Source organism: Corvus brachyrhynchos, unplaced genomic scaffold (genome assembly GCF_000691975.1).
Source record: "Corvus brachyrhynchos isolate BGI_N302 unplaced genomic scaffold, ASM69197v1 scaffold148, whole genome shotgun sequence".
Lineage (NCBI taxonomy): Eukaryota > Metazoa > Chordata > Aves > Passeriformes > Corvidae > Corvus > Corvus brachyrhynchos.
Genome location: NW_008239785.1, coordinates 3,304,521 through 3,315,703, shown reverse-complemented (window position 1 = coordinate 3,315,703; position 11,183 = coordinate 3,304,521). Strand labels below are relative to the sequence as shown.

General features: G+C 50.2%; 1 protein-coding gene across 2 annotated transcripts in view; it reads left to right on the top strand.

The window, feature by feature from the left end:
* Positions 1–9,950, top strand: part of TMEM104 (transmembrane protein 104) — a 43,437-nt gene extending 33,487 nt beyond the window's left edge. For both annotated transcript variants that reach the window (XM_017743261.1, XM_017743260.1), the window contains exon 9: positions 6,376–9,950. In XM_017743261.1, the coding sequence (XP_017598750.1) occupies positions 6,376–7,136 (761 nt within the window). In that variant the 3' untranslated portion in view covers positions 7,137–9,950. The remainder of the gene's footprint in view (positions 1–6,375) is intronic.
* The last annotated feature ends 1,233 nt before the right edge of the window (positions 9,951–11,183 follow it).

Below are 11,183 nucleotides of genomic sequence, written 5' to 3'. Positions count from 1 at the left end.
TTTCAGATGCAGATGGAGAGTGATTTGCAGTGCTGGACGGGACCACTGAGATCCTGCCTGAGGAGATGATGCTCCTGAAAAGAGCACTTTATTCAGGCAGCAGGAGACGCTGATGAGTCTGAGCTGAAGAAGGGGAGCTGGAAATATAAGGACATGTTCAACCCTGCAGAAGGGTCTGGATGACTGTGCCCAGGCAGGTTTTCAGAATGAAAAGTTGCTCTCTGTTCAGAGTGGATGTTGGTTGAACAAGATGATAAAAAACTTTGCTGTGTAGGGCCCAAGGCAGGATGGGCAAGATGTGGCTAAGTCTGCAGAGCACCTGGATTTCAGGGGACATGGGTGCTCTGCAACTAGTTCTTTCCAAAGCATGCACAGCCATAGTTTGGGCTCACAGCGACACTGAAGTGTGTATTATTCCCTTCTCTCAGAAGAGTAAATTCTGACATGGACAGAGAAGTGACTGTCAGAGCTAATAGGCCAAGCCAGCAGCAGAGCTGAGAGCAGAGTCCTGGTTGCAGAGGCTTTATGGTTCTTGTGCCAAAGGTGACCGGCAGAGAGGGGACCATAAACTACACGGGTAATTTTCCACCAGAAGCAAACAAGCCTTGCTGGCTGCTCTTTCCTTCCCATGTGTTGAGAAAAAGCATCTGTGATAAATGCCCAAGTGCAGAGCCATTTTTCTCCCTGTGAACTGTTACTGGTGTGCAGATGTCTATGGGACCAGCTGATGTGGGCTGAGATGAGGCAGCTACACTGGTTTCATGGCAGGAGTTGTTACCACAATTGGGGAAGCTACTTGTAAATGTTGGTTATGGTATTGCAAGCCTGATAAAGAAAAGCAGGGAAATTATGCCCTTAGAGCAAAGAAGCTCCACTGAACTGCTTTTGACAGCCAAAAAGTCCTGGTAGTACTTTTTAAATGGAATTTCCCTTTGTGAAGGAAAGGTGCTCCACCTGGCCCAAGGCAGCAGGTACAAGCCAGGCCTGGGGGAGTGGAGGTGCTTTTTCTTGCCTTCTTGGTAAGCTGTGTCACACTTCTGTGTATGAGCAACAGTCCCCTGCCATGTGGACTCTGCCTTAGGCTTTGGGGCAGGGAGGGTAACACTGTCCCTGCAAGTCCCTGCTCTCCATTAGAGGAAGGAGCCACAGTGATGTTCCACAACTTTTGCTCATACCTTTCTTCTGGGAAGTAATTTCCCTCCTCTTTTCCTTGTGATGTCTCTCTCCAGAGAATTGCTGTCTTCTATGAATATATCCATCTTGCTTCCCCACAATCTCTGCACTCATAAATCCTTCATCTTCCTAGAGATGGTGTTTTAGGCTCTGTCATTGTCAAATCCGATCCTTAACTACTGCAGCTCCCACATCTGATGAAGCAAACCTGGTTTTCATGTTACCTCTTTACTGTCAATTCATACAGAAACCCCCTCTAAGGTTGGAGAAATTAATCAGTTGCTGCTCTGGAATTTATGGAGAACCGGAGATCATGAACAAATGGCAGGATATAGCTTCTGCAAAAGAAACTGGCTAAATGAGTTTTAAATTTAAAAATCAATGTCTTAATTTCAGATACTTTGTTCTGCCAGCATGTTGAACTCCAGCTGTGCTTTAATACTTCAAATGCCACAGGATCCAGAATGCCTGGTGGTTCCAGAGCTGCAGTGGGCTCTTCAGCTTGCCCACATCACTGCTGGAAGGCAGCTGGCTCTGAGAAGGGGCACCAACATCCTAGAAAGACATCAGCAGGGAAGTAGACAGCACAAGTGTCAGGTGGGGATGCAGAAGGTAGGACTGTCTCGATGTGCTCCTGGGCTGTTCAGTGTGTACAGAGCAGATGCTCCTATTTTTATGCCCTTTCTATGAAAGAGCTGCCTAATGTTAAATTAAATGAGATCTGTTCCTCTGTTTAAGAGTGGCCTGCTGTGTTTTGACTTGATAGGGGATTGAGGTGGGGAGAAATCTTCCCCTTTCTAAAGAGACTGGGTTTAGGAAGCTCCTGAAAACATCTTCCTCTTGGAATCCATCATGCTGCTTAATGTATGAAAAGGGAAGCAAGCGGCGTGCGTTGGGATAGGGTGATCCGTTATCATTATTTCCTGGCATATTGATTCTCTGCTTGGACAGGAAAGCTCTGTCACACCATCAGCCGGCAGTGACGGATGGCCCTGCCACAAACGTGTCATGGCAGCAGCTCAGACAAATGGCTGGGGGGTAGGGGAGCAGCCAGGCGTGGGGTGGCTGCTCCCCACTGCCTCTCTGGGTCCCTGGAAGGGATGGCAGGCAGGTGTGGTGATGTTCTCTCCAGGCTTTCCTTGTAGAAGGAGGAATGGGAGTAGGGACAGAGCTGGAGAAGATGTGAACATGTCACAAGTACCATGTCTTGCAGGGATGCAAGGGGGGGCTTAAGCCAGAAGCTTGTTCTGAGCATCAGTTCTTGCAGGAACCTACCATGACAGGGAAAAAATGTGTTTGAGGCTTGGACTTATTTTCTTTTCTGCAATAGCCTTTCTGCAGAGAGATGAAGCTCATGTACAAACACCATTTTTCATTTACAGAGGTGTTTTCTCTGCCTTTGTAAAATGATCCTTAAACTCAGAATGGCTAAATTATCTCCACTGCTTCTCTGCAGTTCTGTTATGTTTCTATCAAAATGCACAAAAATGTATTTCTTAATATCCCCAGACTCCCATATTTCCCAAACTGTACTACTTTGGATGTCTGCTCATCCGTATTCATCTTTACTTCACCTGCAAGAACCAGAGCAGAACTGCCCTGTCTCTGAATCAACATCTCCTGAGTCAAGCAGGAGAGGCAGCAGTAGCTGACTGCAGGGTCTGCTTTATCTGAGAAGAGCATTTGTTCCTCAAATAGTGAGGGGAACAAAGAAAGTCTGTAGGAGAGGCAGTTGGATGGTTGGGATGAGATTCTTCACAAGTTTTCCTTTATGGCATAGCCCCTCTTTATTTTTTTCCTCAGGCTCACTCATATCCTTCACTAAAAATGATGCTCGAACACCTAGAGGAGACAAGATGAGACAAGAAGTGGCCTCTGTGCCTTGCTGACTGCCAAGCCTGTGGTGTGGGGGCTTGGAGTGGGTTTAACACCGTGGAAAAATCAGGACAAGCAAAACCCTTGATTGCTTTTTAAGCATTTATATAAAACAAGGCTCAAAGCAAATTTTTCATGTAACCAACTAACAATCCTTGGTGCCATCACTGTTGACCTTGCTTTGTGGCTCCAGGTGCTGTTGATCATAGTCTGAAGGTGTTTCATCCCTGGAACACATTGCTTGTCCTCTGTTCTGTGTGGAGAGGATCACATCAAGGGGTTTCTGTGAATCCATGTCTTACTTCACCAGGATCCTTGTGGTGAAGGAACGCTGTTGGACAGCTGATGTGACAACAATAGGTGACATGAAATAGTGTCATGTGACTCTGCCTTCAGCCTGCTGTCCCGGGTAGGGGATGTGAGTGGGAGCTTCGTGTGTGCCTGAGGATCCTGTGCTGCCTCTTTTCTGCTCAAAGCTGCCTGTCAGTCAGCCTGTCATCTTCTTTTCATTTTGACTTATCATCCAGATCATATCTAGGTTTCAGAGTTTCATTTTTGGGTTTGCCTCCTCTCAGGGACAGAGAGATAAATTTGACATGCAAGTGTTTTAGCTCTCCAGTTCCAGGAGTGAGAAACTCTTCTGCCACAGGGAGTGAGAGAAAACAACCGTGGGGCAGGGCTTTTGTTGTCCTCTCTGAGGCTGGAACTGTGCAAGGGAGGTGTCCAGTTTACCCAGCACCATTTCTCTCAAGGATCTTGCATCTGCAGAGCACCAGTGCTCAGGCAGGGGAAGCAGAGCTTATCTTGTTGGAAGCAAAACTAGTTTGGATCTTAGTATTGGATCCTCACTCCTTGTAATTTTAATAAATTTCTGAAACGCACATTTAATGAAAAACAAATGTATTAAATTCTAGTTGCTTAAGCCAAAGACCATCCATCATTTAGGGAATCCACAAGAACTCTGTTCCTTCAGTGTTCCCTGCCAAAAAAGCACGTGTTGGGGCAGAGGAGAGCCTGTGGGAGACACTTCAAGGATGGGGTGCCTGCCTGAAAGTGCCCCTGAACTGGTCCTGTTGGCACTGGTGCAGAAAGTGGGGCTTTGAGCCAATGGTAAGAGTGGGTTTGGGGGATGGAAATAGGTCACTCATTACTGTGTTGAGCAGAGCCTGAGGAGATTCACTGTCTAGTGTGCAGGGGAAGAGGTGTGAGACTTCTGAGTCACGTCTAGCTCAGATACGGGACCAGCTCAGGATGGGGCTGCAGAGCCTGACTACCTCTCCCAGGCAAGCAGGAAAGGAACAGTCTCAGCACATTTCCAGAGCTGCCCAACCTGCTTTGTTTTATTACTCAGGGCATCTTCTCCTCTTCCTTGTAGCATGTGCAGCCCCAGGGAGTGCAGCCATGTCACATCACCTGGAACACAGCTCTCTCTGGCTCTCTTGCTGAGCAGATACAGCTGGCAAGCATCACCCCTCTGGGGAGCAGTGGGGGAGGCACAACAACTGTACCCGTGTTCTCAGTGCCCCTCACTTGCTGGGCTCGAGTGAAGGCAAGGGGAATTGCACACCTCCAGAGCAATGAGCTGTTGCCTTCCATAGCTCTCTGTGACTGCCCTTGGGGGAGGAAGTAGAACCTAGCACTCCCAAAACGACCTGGCCTTGTGGTACCGTGAAGGAATGGCTCTGCTGCCTTCAGTCCAGTGTTTGGGGAGGGCCGGTAGACGTGCCCTGTCACTGGAAAACAGTTGGAAGGGAGAGGTTTCCTGAGGCAGCACAGGATGAAATGCAGCATGTGGCTTGGGAAGGGTTCAGCATGGAGCTGGTGTTTGCTGCAGGAGAACGTGAATTTCTGAGAGAGGGTTTTGGAGAGTGCTGGGGGTGTGTGGGAGGCAACGTTCAGTGAGGTTAATCTGATCTTGCTGGGCACAAGAGAGGCAGCATTCACTAACTGGTCTGCAGCTGTCTTCCCCAGTTGCATCCCTGGCAGGGGTTCCCATCTCCAGCCGCCTGTTGTGGGGAGCAGGACTGGGCACAGAGCAGGCCCATAATCTTGTCACCCCAAAGTGAGCCTGCCCAGCTCCTAGCACTGGTGCCAGCCTCCTATGGATTTGAACTGTGCACTGCTCTGTTTAATTCCTCTGGATTTATATTAATGGCATTCAAAGTTGTCTGTAGTAGTTGTCTCAGCATTTTGTTGATTTTTTTCATTACCTGATAATTCACGGCTCTGTTCCTGTGCCTCAGGCTGGTGCAAGGACAGCTCTGTGCAAGCCACAGTGGCCCACCCATTGCAGTGCCAGACTGTAAATCTCACTGCTTGCTGCCCTGCCAGGCAGGTCCTTTTCTCCCTGTTGCTTGTTAACTCCAGCAGCTGATGATCATCTTTCCCAGGTTGATGCAATTTTTGTGACACCAGAATTAGTTTTCTGCTGGTTTTATATGCCGTGCTGGGAATGAGTCTCACAGTAACTGCTCTGGCTCAAATTTCCACCCTCAGAGTAATAAGGGCATTAGCCCAATCTTCTCAATTCATTTTGTCCCTGGCATGTTGTTATTTGTAATAAGCTTTGTAAAATGTTGTTAGGCTTTTTCCTGACATAACTGAAGGGTAGACGAGCAGACTTTGTGTCTAGAAACGATGAATTTTAATAGCAGTCCTTCAGTGCTGCTTTAGTCCCTTCCAGACTGGCTTCTCCACCCTGGGATTAGCTACAGACAGCCTGTTCCTCCTGCCCAGGAAATGGCTGGCTAGCTCTTGCTCTATCATGCTTGACAGATCCCAGGGACAGGAAAGCATGGTAGTAGCTGCTGCTCCTGTGTGCGTAGGGGAGGTCTTGAAAACATTAGTCCGGTTGGAAATGTGTAGGAATATTACTGGGGTTGACTGGAGCCAAGTCAGAGCTCAGACATCTCTAAGGCTTTTTTAAAAGGTGATATTTAACCCGTGTGTGTGTGTGGCAGAAGCATCCATGGACCAAAACCCTTGAGGGCTTAGGGTTCACCAGCCATGTCAGCCTTCTGCCTCCAAAGGGCTCAGGGCAGCCCTGTGCTCTTGGGGGTGGGAGGGTGAGTCCCTGTGGGAAGGAGACTGGAGGGAGATGCCTGAGCCCATTCCCTTATCTGCTGACTGGCACTGACAGCAAATCACGATTAATTCCTCTGCACCTCGCCTTTGATGTAGCACCCTCAGATAAGGTGGTACATCAAAGAGATAAGGAGATGCTCTTGCATAGCAGGAGAGAGTTGGTGCCAAGACTGCCAGTGCAATGGGAGGAGGGTCATGGGGAGTGCGGGCCTGGGCTTGACCTGAGACCTTCTCTCTCTCCAGCTTTCATCCTCATGATTATTCTGGCCCTCATCCGCATCGGCAGAGGCCAAGCTGAAGGTCACCCGTCCATGGCCCAGCTGTCGGGCATCCGCAATCTGTTTGGGGTGTGCGTCTACTCCTTCATGTGCCAGCACTCCCTGCCATCCCTCATCACTCCCATCTCCAAGAAGAAGCACATCAACAAGCTTGTGGTGCTCGATTACATCCTGATCCTGGCGTTCTACAGCCTCCTGTCCTTCACTGCCATTTACTGCTTCCGCAACGACACCCTCATGGACATGTACACGCTCAACTTCACCAACTGCGAGATCATCAGCGTGGCCTTCATTCGCTACTTCCTGGGCCTCTTCCCGGTCTTCACCATCAGCACCAACTTCCCCATCATTGCAGTGACCCTGCGCAACAACTGGAAGACCCTTTTCCACAGAGAAGGGGGCACCTACCCGTGGGTGGTGGATAGGATTGTCTTTCCTGCCATCACGCTGATTCCCCCAGTGCTGGTGGCTTTCTGCACTCACGATCTGGAGTCCTTGGTGGGGATCACGGGAGCCTATGCCGGGAATGGGATCCAGTATCTCATCCCAGCTTTCCTTGCGTACTGCAGTCGGAAAGACACTCAGCTGGTCTTTGGCAGCGGGACCGTGAACAAGCACCTCTCCCCTTTCCGGCACACCTTCTGGATTGTGTTTGTGCTCATTTGGGGCTTCTCTTGCTTCGTGTTTGTAACTGCGAACATTGTCCTGAGTGAGTCAAAGCTCTGATGAGGGGTAGCAGCACACTCCCTCTGGAGCTCCAGAGACTCCAGCATTTCAGCTCCCCCTCTGGAACTGTGCAGTGAGGGGGAGAGGCAGTGTGAAGGGAAGTTTCCAGGCCGTTGGCTTGGTGACACAGACTTTTCTTCACTCCACTTTGGGTGTGGATGGAGTGGACTCAGCCTTGTTACAGTTCTGGTTCTCAGACGAAGCCCTGGGGCTGAGCCCTCGGCAGCCTGCACCATTAAACAATGTCCAGCCATTCCTGCCTTTGGCTCTGTCAGAGCAGCACATTCTCTGTCTGTCCCTCCCTGGCTCTCTGTGTGCTGCTGGTCTCAGCACACAGGAGACAGCCTTGGCTGCATCACTAAATGTCCCTTCTCCCAAAGGCAGGAATGTGCTGTGCAGAATCCAGCAGGAGTTTGGGAGAACTGAGTCTCTTCTTTCTGCTGAGACTCCTTCAGATCAACCTTCTGTGCCAGCTGAAGGAAAACATAAGGGTGGAAATAGACCTAATTCAGAAGGAAATAATTTTGTGCTGTTACACTTTCTTTTTGTAGAAGCATTATCATGTTTATGCACATTGCCTGGGATAGGGGATCTTTTGCTTAGAGCTGGATTTCTCCAGCCTGGGAGTTTACATTCACACTTCCATCCTGTTCTCCAGTGCTGTGGCAGCCCATTTGGGCAGAGCAGTGCCCCTCTGCATGCAGGGTACAGCTCTTTTCACTGGAAAGGAAATCAGCCTTGCTTCCCTCAGCACCGGTTTGCGACTCTGAGCTTTCCACCGGCAGAGCCCTTCTCCCTTTCTCAGCTTTGCCTGGGGCTGGTACAAGCAGCCAGACCCTGACTCCAGCGGCCGGGATCGGTGTGGGCTGGGGAGGTGCTAATTACCCAGTCCTGACACGCGAGAGGCTCCGGCTGTGCACACTGATGCGTTCCCGGCTCCCGCGCTGGGTAATTAGCCTTGAAACGAGGTGGGTGTTAACTCAGGGGAATGAGCCGGTGCCAGGAGGAAGCGCTGTGCCCTGGCTCAGCCCTGCCTGCAGCAGCAGAGCTCCCGAAACAAGGGAGCAAAACCTGAAACCCTGCTGGAACTGGGCTTGAATTCCCCCTCTTGTCTTTCTGCACAGGGTCAGGGTGGGCTTTGGGCTGCTCCTGCTCTGCTGCTCTCGGAATTGGGCTGCTCCTACCTTAGGCAGCTCTAGGTGAGTCTGCTTTTAGGATGAGTGTGGTCACTGTAACACCACACTCTGTCTTCGGGTCCTGTGTTCAGAAGCCCTTGGGCACAGATCATCCAGGGTTTCCTGACAGAAGGAAGAACTCTAAAAGTTTTCACCTGAACTATTTTAACCCCCCTGTTATCAAAGCAGGTTCAAAGCCAGGTGCATGTCAGATCCTCCTGCCCTCTGCACTTGCTGCAGTATTAAATGTCATCGCTCACTAAAGCAAGCTTTGAACTGCAGCTCTTTTTAATCAAGCTCTGTTTTCAAGTAGGACTTTCTGGTTTCCATATGACCTGAAGTGCTCCTCCTGGGGGAATATGCAAGTACCTGGAGCTGTATAAAACCACTTCATGGCTTTTAAAGCAAAACCCTGCACCTCTCAAGCCTGAGCACCGCCACTGTGTCCTTGCCGAGCTGCCTGGAGAGGATCTGGAGGGACTGTTCATCTTCTCTCCAGCTTGATCCCAAACAGGCATTGACAGCCCCTGCTAGTGAGTTTAAACATCCCCAAGTGCTCCTGCAAAGCTGATGTGGTATCTTCAGTACCAAATTAAGAAGGGGTTTTACAGGTAGCTGGTGCTGGTGTCTTGTTTAGGCAGCAGTAGTTTGGGGGGCAGATCCATGGGGCAGCTGAGCTGGGAGCCACCTGCGTGGCAGCTGGGAGCTGGGCAGAGCTGGAGGGAGGAATTGAATGCTGATGAAATGAGCCTTTGGAAGCTGGAGAGGCTGAGGGGGCTGTTCCTCTGCACGAGTGTGCAGGTGTGGGTTCATGGAGAGGCTGAGGGCTGTCTGCCCTGGGCTGCCCATGCTTTGCAAGGTTCTTGGCTCAGCCCCTGCCCTCCACTGCCTTCACGTTTCATTGCAGCCAGGGAACGGGGCTGTTCTCTGTTGTTTCATCTCCTCTCACCCTCCCCTTCTCAGGGTTGCCCCACTGAGGGGGAAGGGAGGGGGCCCAGCCTGGCACCCTCTTTCCTGCCATCTCTGACATTTAAAGATGTGCCTTCTCTTCCCTGGCCCATGTGTCCCCCTCTCCCCCTCAACACAGTGTGTGACAGTGACTTCTGAGGGGCTGCACCTCCAAGAGCTGCTGGAATCCAGGTTTTGGATGCAGTGGCATGCTGAGGGCTTGTGTTCCAGCCCCAGCCTTTGCCGTGGTTCCTTACTGGGAAGGGCTTTGCTCCCCAAGGAGCATGAGTGCTTCTCAGATAAAAAACTATGAATTCCTAGACACCTGCTGTCCTTGCACAGCAGCAAAACAAATTGGGAATTGGAATTGGGGTGATTAACAGTAAGAAGCTCTACGGAAGAGAACATTTTTCATATAAAACATGACATAGCAATGCCTTAAAAGTTACTGGAGAAAGCAGGAAGGGGATGGTTCAGTGCAGCCAGCACTGGCTGAGGGGATGCTAGGTGACCCCACAGTGCAGGGCATGAGCTCTCTCCTCTCGCTCATCACGAATAAGTCTATTTTTATTTGGCCATTATCAGCACTAACAATTCATTATTACAGATTCACACGTGATGCTTTGTCCTGACTGTAATTAGTTTTACAAAAATGGGATTAAAACCAATAAAATGCACATTATACATCTGGTTTAGTCTGACTTCTTTTTCCATCTCTTTCTTCCTCGTGCTTAGGCACAGAGCAGCTATTCCTGGAGGGGATGGCCGTGACGGATGGGGGTGCAGGCCAAGGAGAAATGGCAAGTGGAGAGGCTAATGGAGACCCTCACCTCTTCTCTATTAGCCTCCTGCAACTCTGGGTGCTAGCTGCAAACTCAATTAAAACATCTGTACTTTCCCCTTCTCAATTATGGCTCTTTACACTTAAAGCCAAACAAATTGAATTGCTCTGCTGCCTCAGGCTGCAAAGGCAGTTTCTGCTAGCAAATTTATTATCACCATAAAGCGCAGCTTGATTTATGTTAAAATATTAAAGCAGATCTTTATGATGGAAATAAACACTTTCTGCTGTGATTCTCTCGAAGGACCTCACAAGCAGTGGCGGATTTTGGGGCTTGGGCTGTAAATCTGAGGCCAAACTGGCATCGGGGAGGAATTCAGTCTATTGCAGTGCTTGGAATAGCAATGGCCAGGGAAAGAAAAACTTTGAACCTGAGAAGAAGCTTTAGGCAAAGCTTGACCACCACCACGGAGCTGCGTGTCCCTGAGGGGATTCAGCTGTTTGAAGGTTTAGGGAAAGTGCTCACCAGCCTTTTTCCTGGATGGATTTGGGCAGCCCAGGAGCTGTCAGTGGCTCAGGGAAGGGCACCTGCTGCAGGGTCTCAGCTGGGGAAGGTTTTGTGCCATGGCTTTGGCCTGGCAGGAGGCAGTAACCAGGAGGTGGCTGCACCTGCTGCTCCCTCAGGCATCCTCAGGCACAGGCATGGCAGCTGTCCCCAGCACCTTCCTGGCCCCGTATCTGTCCTGGATTGTGATTTAACCAGTTCCCTCTGCCTTAACCTGAGTTACCATCTCCCATAGCAGCACCAGCATCTCCTTGCCATTGGAACCCCTTCCCAGTGGCTGACCTGTGCTGATCTGCTTCATTCCCCCTCTCCTCATCAGGATGGATCTTATGATGCTGAGCAATGGGGCAGTGAAAATAGGACGTGCCATGGAGATGTCAGAGCTGGCAGAGGCAGGGGGTGGGTTTGGGGGGACACAGCCCACCCCCCACAGTGGGGCTGAGCCCCAGAGGTGGGTGCCCAGCAGTGATCCAGCCATATTTCTCTCTGCACAGCAACCCACAGCCTCCTGGGGTGTCCCGGGTGCCAAAGCAGGCTGAATTAAAAAGTGATTGATTAGACAATTTCACCAAAAAGAA